The 11,287-nt window shown below is 58.8% G+C and overlaps 4 protein-coding genes and 1 pseudogene across 5 annotated transcripts; 4 read left to right on the top strand and 1 right to left on the bottom strand.

Annotated features, from left to right (window-relative positions):
- Nucleotides 1-369: 369 nt before the first annotated feature.
- Nucleotides 370-2,861, bottom strand: GGTG_05447 (hypothetical protein). The gene is made up of 6 exons (XM_009223250.1): nucleotides 1,953-2,861; nucleotides 1,792-1,871; nucleotides 1,672-1,706; nucleotides 950-1,612; nucleotides 717-867; nucleotides 370-644 (listed from the first exon to the last, which is right to left on the bottom strand). The coding sequence occupies exons 1-6, from the start codon at nucleotides 2,482-2,484 to the stop codon at nucleotides 606-608; spliced, it is 1,500 nt and encodes a 499-aa protein (XP_009221514.1). The 5' UTR covers nucleotides 2,485-2,861; the 3' UTR covers nucleotides 370-605.
- Nucleotides 2,862-4,167: 1,306 nt separating this feature from the next.
- Nucleotides 4,168-4,593, top strand: GGTG_05446 (hypothetical protein; the record flags this gene model as incomplete). Its single annotated transcript, XM_009223249.1, has 2 exons — nucleotides 4,168-4,179; nucleotides 4,384-4,593. 2 exons carry the CDS (start codon nucleotides 4,168-4,170, stop codon nucleotides 4,591-4,593), a joined length of 222 nt encoding a protein of 73 aa, XP_009221513.1.
- Nucleotides 4,594-6,635: 2,042 nt separating this feature from the next.
- GGTG_05445 (hypothetical protein) lies at nucleotides 6,636-10,275 on the top strand. The gene is made up of 3 exons (XM_009223248.1): nucleotides 6,636-6,836; nucleotides 6,904-8,996; nucleotides 9,067-10,275. Exons 1-3 carry the CDS (start codon nucleotides 6,718-6,720, stop codon nucleotides 9,804-9,806), a joined length of 2,952 nt encoding a protein of 983 aa, XP_009221512.1. The 5' UTR covers nucleotides 6,636-6,717; the 3' UTR covers nucleotides 9,807-10,275.
- GGTG_20111 lies at nucleotides 10,127-10,224 on the top strand (annotated as a pseudogene). Its single transcript has one exon. The product of its transcript is annotated as a tRNA-OTHER (tRNA).
- GGTG_05444 (hypothetical protein) lies at nucleotides 10,276-11,284 on the top strand (the record flags this gene model as incomplete). Its single annotated transcript, XM_009223247.1, has 2 exons — nucleotides 10,276-10,732; nucleotides 10,810-11,284. A coding segment is annotated over exon 2 (345 nt), but the record flags the coding sequence as incomplete, so codon positions are not given.
- Between the last annotated feature and the right edge of the window lie 3 nt (nucleotides 11,285-11,287).

The raw sequence follows: 11,287 nt of genomic DNA, 5'->3' as shown, positions 1-11,287 counted from the left end.
CACCTTCCTCCGCCCTGACTGTCCCGTAGCCAAGGGCCCCCCCCCCCCCCCCCCCCCGCGCCCCGTCGACATGGGGCGGTGGCGCGCGACATCCATGGCCGCTTATGTACCGGGCCGAAGCCTAATTCTACATGATGCATGATGCATACAAGAGCAAACTGGCTCTGGGCGGGACCGGTTGAAACGGCTGACAACCGTCAGCCCGTCAGCCGCGCCAAGAAACTGTAATGGCCCATACAAGATCTTGAGGCATGTCGAGTGAGCCGATATGCCATCAGTGTGCAAAGTCGTGCTGATCAAGGGCAAAGCCGGTGCTGCTTCTTTCAGAATGGGTAAACAGAGGTTGAGCGAGCTCAATGATAAACGTCACTGAATCAAGGCAGTTTGAAGTATTATCCGATCTCATTATATCACCCTAATCTTGGACTACGACGTTGGTTGTGGCAAAATTGCCTAGGCATGGTGTATCGCAACGACACGAGCGTCCTTTCCGGCACCCCCGCCAGAGGACGCCCATCGCCTCAACCCTAAATAGTCCTCCAATACATCATAGCGGTTGATGGGCGCGGTCGAATAGTCAGAAAGTAGAGACAAGAGAGATGCGCTTAGTAGGTGTAGCGGAAGCCGGGTTGGAAGTCCTCGCCCTAAATAGCAACATCTTGGTTAGCTTTCGCCGTTGCACGTCGAGGCAGGCGGTCGACGAAGGAATGTCTCACCTGGGTGACCTCCAGCTCCTTGCCCTCCCTCTCCGCCTTGCCGTTCTCCATCTTGTACAAAAGGCTCAGGACTCCGACAAGGATGATGTTGAGCAGCGCGCATGCGATGCAGGCATATAGGCCGGGGCGGTAGGTGGGCTTATCAGCATTCCTAAAAAGTGGTTGAAAAGGGAACTCGGTTAGAATGGCGATCGATTCTCCAGGGAAAACACACAATAACTGGGAGAACAAACCTGAAGACCAGACTGCCGGCGATTCCACCAATACCGCCCATGGCAACAAGAGTGGAGCTGCAAAAGGCTCGCTTCCACTGGCCGCGGATGTTGTTGGCCTGGTACGCCATGACGGCGGGGACGTTGGCATTGGCGCCGGCGGTAACCAGGAAGATGCCCATGTATCGGACCTTGGGGTCCGGGTGGAAGCCGAGGATGGGAAGTCCGATGAGGCAGAGGATCATGTTGGCGACGATGATGGGCCCCCTGACGTGGTACTTGTCTCCGAGCCAGGCGCCCGTCATCATGACGATGCCGGCGAGGACGTAGGGCGGGGCCACCAGGCACTGGGCGGTGCCGACGTCGAAGCCCAGACTGGCGTTCAGGATGATGGGCATGAAGTAGGCCAGGGCGTAGGTGATGGTGGTGGTGTTGAAGAAGATCATGGCGTACATCCAAATCTTGATGTCTTTTCCGCCGCCGAGGAAGGCGCCCCACGTGAAGGCCTGCACCTTGGCGTCGCCGCGGTCTTCCTGGACGCGGGCCACAACCCAGGCACGCTCACGTTCGCCCAGGAACGACCAGTTCGCACGCTTCGAGTCGGGGAAGTTGACAAGGAACCAGTAGCCACCAATTCCAAGGAGGCAGGTGATGATGCCTTCCATGATGAAGATCCATCGCCAACTAGAATGGGACTATTAGCTCCTTCTCATTGTGGCCAGCAGATATCACACATCACATACCCGTTCAGGTTTCCGAGACCCTTCATTTGCATGAGCTGTTATTTGCCAAGGATCCATCAGTTAGCGACTACCAATTTGATATTCAATAGGGCTGGCTGTGGGATCTGGATCTTGGCTTACACCAAAGGCCAGGATGCCAGAGAAGGCGGCAGCGACGCATCCCAGCAGGTAAAACATCGAGTACCGTTTGCCGACCTCATCTATAAGTAGTAAGCGTGACAGTTGTCAGCAATGCCGAGTAGACAGAAAGGCAGGCATGTCGAGCAAGGGCGGCCACTCACAGCGAGTGTACCAAGTGCTGAGCAGGTAAACGCAGCTCGGGAAGAAACCGGCCTCGAGAATACCCAGCAGGACACGCAGGCCGGCCATGACGTCCCAGGTGGCGGCAAAGCCCATGCCGATCATGCAGGCGCCCCAGAGCAGCGTGATGAGGGCCAGGTGGACGCGCGGGCCGACCTTGCGGACGATGACGGTGGAGGGCGGCTGGAAGAGCGTGTACGTGATGAAGAAGACGAGCGTGATGATGCTGTACCTGTCGCCGATGCTCAGGCCCAGGTCGCGGTCCATGCCGGCGATGGAGGCGGCTCCGAGGTTGGTCCGGTCCATAAGCGAGACGCAGTACATGAAGCCGACCGTGGTGACGAGGCGCCTGTCGACCCAGCGCATGATGGCCTTCTCCTCCTCGGGGCTGAAGCCGAAGTCGGCGGGCGAGGCGTGCTGGCCGCCGTGGGAGCCGACCTTATGGGCGGCCACGGCCTCGGCATCGCCCTCGAGGTGACTCACCCCGTGCTCCTTGTCTGAGCTGTTTGTCATTTTTGGCGACGGGGCCCTGGGGCGGCTCGTCTGGAGTGATGGTCGTCGGGTGTTGGAGGCGCAGAAGACTGTCGGCAGGCTGTAGGTACCAGGCAGACTGTGGTCGGATGCGCCCAAGTGCGGAAGTGCGACCAGGTTCGTCACTTCGAGCCTTTAGTCCCGCAACAAGCGAGTACCAGAACCAGGCGAGAGCTCAAGGAGGGGAAGGGTGAGGAAGAAAAGAGATGGAAAGAAAGAGAGGGCGAGGTAGGGTATCAAGGTGAATGGGGCAGGGGCGGCGGACGACGTTCAATTTATCAGGCCAGCCCGAGGCTGGTTTTTTCTTCGGTCTGCACTTGCACGCACCCTGGCAGATACCCCATAGTCTCCAAAAGTCTTGGTCCGCCCTGGGAGGAATTGGGTCAGCGGGGGAGGGGCTCCAAGGATAACTGGCCCCAGTACGTGGACCCCCTCCTTCCTCCCCCTCAAGTGGGAGTGGACCGAAGGTACAAGGTACGAGCAGACATGTTCCTGTTGGCCGCCACAAAATTTACACAGAGAGCAACCCAATGGGTCGGCTGAGGGCAGATTGAACATTGAACGAACATATGCATGCGTGGTGGCACAGAACTGGCCGCCACTATGGATTATCCAATTGGGTTGGTTGCTAGAGATTGATTGGGCGTCCCAGCCGATACCTTCCTCCCTAGGCAAGGTGGTGTGGGAGCTTGGCGTTGCCCACTTGGCGTAGCAACCGTGGTCATGTGTACGACACCCGTCTGATAATATAACCATTTTTTGTTTATTTTTCCATCCCTTTTTTTTTCTGCCATCCGTGTCTGCTGCTGCACGACACCCACCCAGTACGGATGTCTTCCGGATCTAAGTCGGTGCCACGTTTCCCCAATCAGCGGAATGGATATGAGGTGCGAGGAAATAGGAGAGAAAGTAAATAGGAGAGAATAAGAAATGGTGGAGGAGCATCCATAGGAAACACGTGTAGGAAGCAGGATGGAATGAGATAAAGCTGCATGACAAGGGTGTCGGAGCTGCATATTCTTATTTTCTTTGCCGTGTGTGCGGCGTCCTTCCTAGTCGGGTAGGCCTGTCGTCAGCCGCCGCGGAGCCCGCTGATTCGTCGGCCGTTTGGTAGGAAGAGGAAGGAGGCTACAGGCGCGACTTGGACATGACTGACATACCAGGGATCCCTAGTTGATTTTTGCAGGCACTCGGGCCAAAATTGACAAACGGCCGTAATCCCTGAGAATACCCCCCGGGGTGCCCGGCTCGGCAGGCTGAGACTGATGTGAACACATCTTGGTCCATCGAGCCCGTCTCCCCTCAATCCTGACAGCTGAGGGCGCCCAGTTGGGCTGCGCCATCCATCTTGGCGTCCCAGATGGCGCCGGGAGGAGCTGCCTAGCTGGGGGAGCTCTCCGCGCCCCGGCTCCTTGCCGAGTCGCGCGAGCTCGTTTGCGAGCTGGGCCGGGTTTCTGGGGCCCCCTCCAGGCTTACGGTGTGGGTGCGTGCTGTGATACCTCCAGGGTCCCCCCCCAATCGATCATTGTTTCTCCCTTGTCATTTCCTCGGCATGGGTGCACCAAGCGACACGGCGCTAGTCCCTGTCGGGACTCAGGAACAGCGGTCACAAAGACGTTACATTGCGCGTGGGTGGGTTCTTACGTCAAATTTGCGACTGCCGTGATGGCCCAGGAGGTGCCTTGTCCGTGGACCTCTTGGCACGTGGGAAACAAAGGAGGAACAGGAACAGGAACAGGAGAAGACAACGACGGCTCGGTCGGTTCTTTCAGATTCATCTTTCGCCGCATGATGAGGGGCAAAGCAGGAGGGTTATGCAACAAACGAGCTCGGCTTGATTGGCCGCTAGGCGTCGGCCGCTTAGCCTGAATACGAATCTAGGGCCGTGGAAATGTGGATGCGGCGGCGCCCGCCAAGCCCCCGGTCGCTCAGCTGTCCAACCGCCCAGCCAATGCCGAAGCTCCCCTTGCGGGGGTACGGGGAATATTGGTTGGGGTAGAGGAGAAGCTGAGGAGGGCCGGTGCGGGGGAGGGGCCTGTGATCCACTTGGACTTTTGGTGCGGCACTGCTGGCAAGAATCGCAAATTTTGAAATTTTGAAATTTTGCGAATTTGCGTGGGTGTTCAGCTCATATACCTGCACGTATTCTCTCTTCTCATGACTTATCTATATGCGGGAGCGCACTCGGTGCCGAACTTTGCCATGGCCCGTTGGCAACTGCCGTAGGCCTGGCCTACATCCCGTGCGATAAAGCCAGGTGACGGCCCAGACGTGCATTGCATTCGCGGCCCTTCGCTTAACACTCAACAAGGCTGGGTGCTGCCCGAATTGGGTGGGTAAGCTCAGTGGAGCGGCTCAAGGGTCGCATTGCGGCTTTCCACCGACCAGACAGCATGAAGAGGGGGATGGATCATGGATGTATGGATACTACATGCCAGTCCTTGGGTGCATCCCTTCTTGCCAAATCCGACCGCGTGGGCCGCGGCGACGCTGCCTGGTTCCATTGCCTGGTTCCATTGCCTGGTTCCATTGCCCTTCCTCGGCCAGGCTCGTACAGATGCGGCTCGTGTATGGTGTATGGTGTATGACCGCAGACGGCGGTTGTTCCGCATCACTGCAGCAAATGGCCCGATTGCGCCCTCGTGGCGCGTCTCGTCACTGCATCGGCCGGTCTGCCGCTGTCGTATGTGCATGTCGAGCGTACACAGTACTCCTCGTCGCTCTTTTGGCGGTTCAGCAGCTTGGCGAAGCATACACGAGAAACAAAACGCCGGCCTCTATGAGAGTGAACACGCGCTGTTTCGGGGCGGTTGATGGAGGCGTGGGCGAGACAACACCAGAAAGACGTGAAAGACGTGACACGGAAGCCTGAGCGACGCAAATCCGCGCTTCCAGGTCCCATGCTTCCAGGTCCCATGCCAGTACCCGCGTCCTTGGCTCCGTGATTGAACCAAGACGGCCCTGAATTGGTACGACGTCGATTGCGCTTCACCAAAGAGACATTACGCCAGTTGTTGTGTCGCTGGCGCCTCCGAGAGTGAAACGTTCATCTAAATCGACCTATTCCTTCCCCGGCAGGTTGAGAAGGACCAGATACGTCAACGGCCGTAAGTTGGAGCCTCTTCTCTGCCGCAGCCCGATTACGGGAAGAGCCCGAGGAGATTATCTGTGATTCCGTACATACCTCGTAGGTAGGGAGGCCTTCGCCAGCTGTGGCTACCCGACCCAAAATAGCCGAGTTTCACGCGAAATGGGACAGAGTAGCCCAAAACAAACACGAGGAAACACTTGATGAGCCGTAGATGCCCGTATCAATACATGGACATAATAACTCCTTGGAGCTCTACTCCTCGGAGAGCTCGAGACTCTGCCGCAAGCGGTCGGGATGAAAATGTGCGGATGCTGACATGGTTGCCGCGGGAATCCGTCGCGCGGCCATGGCGCTTTCAAGATGCAGCCAGGCCAGAATCCCTTGTCTCGCGATTCAACTTGGAGTCCGACTGCGAGTCCGAGTTGACGATGCGCTGAGCCCTGGAGAAGAGGCCAGCCCACTTGGTGAGTCCGCTAACCCATTCAGCTAACCCGAGCGGAACAATCCGACGGCCAAGTCTCAGCGTCGAGAATGGATATGAGATTGGCTGCCATTTGAAGACTCAACACATGGAGGATGCGCTGCTGTACCCAAGTTGACGGTTGGTTCCGGCAGATTCCTGCTGATGCGGGCCGCATCTGGTTCTGTGAATCTGGTTCTGTGGCTGGCAGGCTGCGCGCCCTTTCCAACATCGACAGGACAATCGGAAAGTCCAGAGGCATCAATGTGTGATGATGCATCTCTCTGTTTGTTTCATAACTGTGGTATCGTTGTTCAATAGACTTTTTGGGTGTCTATTCTTGGAGCGGCTTGGGTTTTCAACCACCGCGCACGTTTCCTTGGCTGCTCAGCTCTGCAAAACGATGGCTGAAGAGGGCAATTAGCGCGGGAAAACGGCACGACCCTGCCCGTGCGTGCTAGCTTTGCGTGTTAGCTTGGGGCCGCGGTGGAGCTCGGGTGCGGGGCTTTGGGGGAAGGTGACGTCTGCCCGCGGCTGAGCCACTGGAAATTTCCCCTCTCAGCGCCGCTCCCTTTGCCATCTCCCGAGACAGCCAAACGCGAAATCTACCACGCCGCCGGCTTCACCTCGCGTCAGTCACCCCAATTGCCTGCAAGAACCCACCATGGCGAGCTTTCTGCGGAGCCGGCAGGCGGGCGTGCAAAACGACCTGTCTGCTGCCATCCAGCCGCACATGTTTGCGCCCAGCGAGCAGTCCCGTTACGGAATCAATTCGCAAATAAGGTGCGTCCCCGTGGCCTCCTGTACTGTAGACGCGCCTGATAACTAACACGCGCCCTTTGCGCCACAGCTGTCTCGCCTACGACCCCGTCCAGTCCCTCCTCGCCGTCGGCACGAACCTGACCAACTTCGGCAACGGCCAGATCTACATATTCGGCCAGGGGCGCGTCCACAAGTCCATCCAGCCTCCCAAACATGCCTCCATCCGCTTCCTCCACTTTGTCGCCGACAAGCTCGTCAGCCTCGACTCGCGCGGCGAGATCACGGTATGGGACCTCGCGTCCGGCGAGCGCCTGGGCGGCCACGCCAACGCCGGCATCGCCTGCATGCTGACCGACCCCATGCTGGACTGGGCCCTGCTCGGCACCGCGTCGGGCGATGTCTTCGCCTTCGACCTCGACCGCTGCCGCCTCGCGAGCTTCCGCCTGCCAAACTACTGGAAGCAGCGCGACCCCAAGGCCCGCCAGCCCAACATGGTGTCGATGCAGCTGCACCCGCGCGACATTGGCCAACTCCTCATTGCCTATAACCACGGCGCCATCATATACTCCTTCAAACAGAACCAGCCCATAAAGTTCTTCGAGTACGTGCTCCAGCCCGGCGCCCCGGGCGGAAATGGCGACAAGATCGACTCGGTCCGTCACCCGAGGGTCATCCAGGCAGTGTGGCACCCGACCGGCACATTCATCCTGACGGCCCATGACGACGGCAGTCTTGTTTTCTGGGATCCCAAGGATGGCCGCATGGTCATGGCTAGGTCTCTTTTAGACGTTAATGTTGACCAGTCCAGTTCCAACCCTCCCCGGCCCGCCTTGGTCGAGCCGTTTTCACACATCAAGTGGTGCTGCAAGGAAGATCCAGATGACACTGGCCTTTTGATATCTGGAGGCCTGCCCATAGACGCACCCGAGCAGGGCCTCACGTGGCTCGAGCTAGGTCCGACGCCCATCTACGCCACTTCGTCGTGGCAGGCACTGTCTGACCACTTCAAGGGCAGGCGGCAGCATGTTATTCCAACCCCGGTCGGCGCCAACCTGACTGATTTCTACCTGGTACCACGTACCTCGCCGCACTTTGCCGGCGCACAGGATCCCGTCGCAATCATGGCCGTCCTGTCATCTGGCGAGATGATCACTCTAAGTTTTCCTTCCGGATACCCCATCAGCCCGACAAATCAGCTACACCCCTCACTGTCGTTTGTGCACCCATTCGTTACCAAGGTTACGCTCTCCATACTACCCCGAGAGCGATGGCTAGGCATGAACGAGATTCGCAACCGTGGCGAGTCTCTTGTCCGGGGCGGAGCCGAGGGTAAAAATGTGCGCCGACGGCACGAGGGGCGCAACGTGCTCCAGGTGGCGCACGCGGACGGCACGGTCCGCATGTGGGACGCCGGACGCGGCGACGAGATGGAGAACTCGGGGATGCTACAGGTAGACGTCGCTCGGGCCACTGGCCGCTACGATCAAGTCGAAATCACGGCCATGTCCATGGCGGCCAGTACGGGAGAATTCGCGGCGGGGACTCGCACAGGAGAGGTCGCCATATTCCGCTGGGGCGGGAACAAGTACCTCGGGCGGGAGGCGCCGGACGAGGTCGAGCCGAACCCGGGTGGCTTGTGCGATATAAGCTCCCGGGCCGAGCCGTCGTTGAAGGAGGGGCTGCAGCCGTTTGTGCTGTACGACATGACCAAGGGGCCCATCACGGCCGTCAAGGTGTCCGACGTCGGTTTCGTGGCCGTCGGCTCCGAGGAAGGCTTCATCAGCATAATAGACCTTCGAGGGCCGGCAGTCATCCTGCAGAGTTCCAGCGCGGAATTTGCCAAGCAAGAGAAGCGGTCATCGTTCCTCAAGAGCCACTCGTCTAGCACAGTAGCAAAGGACTGGCCCGTTGTGATCGAGTTTGGAGTCTTGACCCTCGAGGGTGACAACTATTCAAGCATAGCCTGTTTTGTGGGGACTCAGCTCGGCAAGGTTGCAACTTTCAAACTCCTGCCCTCAGGGGGTGGCTACACGGCGACGCTTGTTGGAGTCGCGAACCTGGGCGACAAGATTATCAGCATCAACCCCATAGCCGCAAACACCGGCCGACCAGCCACTGCTACTGGAGAGGTAGTTGCTGGCCTCCGCAACGGCCAGCATGTAAACGGCGTTCTTGTCGTCGGTAAGTACAGGCAAAGAGGCTGCCAAACTCGACATAAACCATGGCGGGAGCTGACAAACAACCTTTTCAGTGACCCAAACCGAAATCCGCATCTTCAAGCCAGCTTCGGCGAAGGGGGCATCAAAGTCGTTTGACGACGTTTTCTGCGACGCCGCCTCGGTGGCTGAGCTGGAGCAGCATGGCTTCGCCGTCGTGTGTGTTTTTGGAGACCGCACGGCACGGGCATATTCCATCCCTGCGCTGAAGGAGATCAGCAAGGCGACGCTTAGCATGATGGATCCGCCCCGGAGTCTGAGCTCCCTGGTGGCGTCCACCGGAGATATCATCTGCTGGGCGGGCCCTTCAGAGCTGGTTGTCGTGCCGGCATGGGCCTCGGGATCAGGCATGAGCACCGAAGACACGCTGCTAAACCCAGAGCTGACTGTGCCACCCCGTCCAACCATTAGCAACCTCCAGTGGATCAGCGGGACGCAGCACGTGTCGCCGACGGATCTGGACGAGCTGATCGGCGGGCCTGGACGGCCTCCAAGCAAGCGCATGATAGCAGCAGCCGCCGAGGAGGCCAGGCTGGCGCGCTCTGGCGGCGCCGCGGGTGCCGCGGGGTCGTCGCGTGCCGGCGCGGGGCCCGAGGGCTGGGGCGACTACCTCTCGCGGCAGATCAACGAACGGACCGAGAAGCTGAACATCATGGGCGACTCCATGGACACGCTCCAAAACCAGAGCCAGGGCTGGGCCGACGATGTCAGCAAATACGTCAACAAGCAGAAGAAGAACGTGCTACTCGGCGGCTTAAAGAGCAAGTTTCTTTAAATGTGCTTGACCGGCCCTGGAGGGCGGGCAACTCTTTCGTGTACGAGTTTATCTCGTGGCTTTTTTGTACATTTTTTTTTTTTAGCATGATGGCCTGGTAGGCTCGGACATTGCGGTACCATTGCTATTTCTTTCAAGTTATTCTCTTTTTGGTTGACTAAACTATATCAGCGTCCCTTTTTGCCAGATTTGTGGAGCACCAGCCAACCACCCAAAGCCCGTCCGCCGTTTATCAAAACGACATCTGTGTGTCTTGAAGCATGCTCCTCGCGCTCCTACAGGTGCCGTCTCGGGCCGCAAACAGCCATCAACAGATATCCGGGGTTGTAGCGCAGTTGGCAGCGCATAGGTTCCTATATGGAGAAGTACCTGCACAAGGGCCATCCTAAGGTCGTGAGTTCAAGTCTCACCGATCCCTATCATCTTTTTTTGCAGGCCAGCCTCTTATATCGCTTCGAGGGCCGTAAATGTTCTATCTTCGCACCTCGGGAAGGTTGATACCAGCATGCGCATGGACTGACCACACAAAGCGACTGCACAAGTGTTTTCAGTCTGACGTGGACATATATCCAGTTGGCCAAGTCCGCCTGTGGTAGCTATCAGCCGTGACATGGAGCCAAACAACACGGCACAGTCACTTGCGGAGCCTGATTGACCTGGCTGAGCTCGAGATACCCCGGGCTTGGGGTTGGCTTTTCCAAACGGGGTGTGTCGGTGGGGCCAGCCGGGATTCTGTCCCGCGCCGCGAGTGGCACTTTGTGTGACATTTCCGAGTCTACATGGGCGGGTTGACGGTGGCCACGCGCCGCTCAGCGACGTGTGCTGGCTGGCTGGTTTGGCCGGACTCGAACTGACTAACAGCCAGGCTATGTGTGACTGGACGAGGCTCCCAACACACACACACACACACACACATATATACACACGTCCGTCACAGCGGAATCCCCCATCACAGCCTCCTATCTGCTAACCCATCCGCCGTCTGCTGCCTTCAAAAAAGCAGGCCGCCACGCAGCCCCGTCCTTTTGCCGCCTCATCCCTACGTCTCAATGACCGCCATCTAATGCTACCATTCAAACTGCCACAACAACAAGAGCAGAAACCAACGTCAAACCCCCCCACTTCCCGCCGTCATGGCCTCACTAAAGCAGGACTTCGGACACGCGGCCTCCTCGCTGCCGTGGTACACTGCCATCCAGCCACCGAGCGGGTGGGGGGAGCTCGAGCAACCGCAGCCGCAGCCGCTCCCCAGCTCCGCCAGCCACAGCCACACCCACCACGACGGCTATAGCAGCAGCAGCAGCAGCAGTAGCGCCTGGTTACCGCCCCCGGCCGCGATGATGCCCCCGCGGACGACGCCCAGGTGCCACCGCCGCCGCCCCCTGCACCACCCGACGGCCGACCGCGGCGGCGCGGCGCGCTCGGCCGTGCTCTTCCTGGCGCTGGCGCTGGCGTCGTGGCTGGCCGGTGCGGCGGGGCTC

This window comes from Gaeumannomyces tritici (genome assembly GCF_000145635.1).
Source record: "Gaeumannomyces tritici R3-111a-1 unplaced genomic scaffold supercont2.3, whole genome shotgun sequence".
NCBI lineage: Eukaryota > Fungi > Ascomycota > Sordariomycetes > Magnaporthales > Magnaporthaceae > Gaeumannomyces > Gaeumannomyces tritici.
The sequence above is the reverse complement of the archived record's forward strand: the minus strand, read 5'-3'. Positions and strand labels throughout refer to the sequence as shown.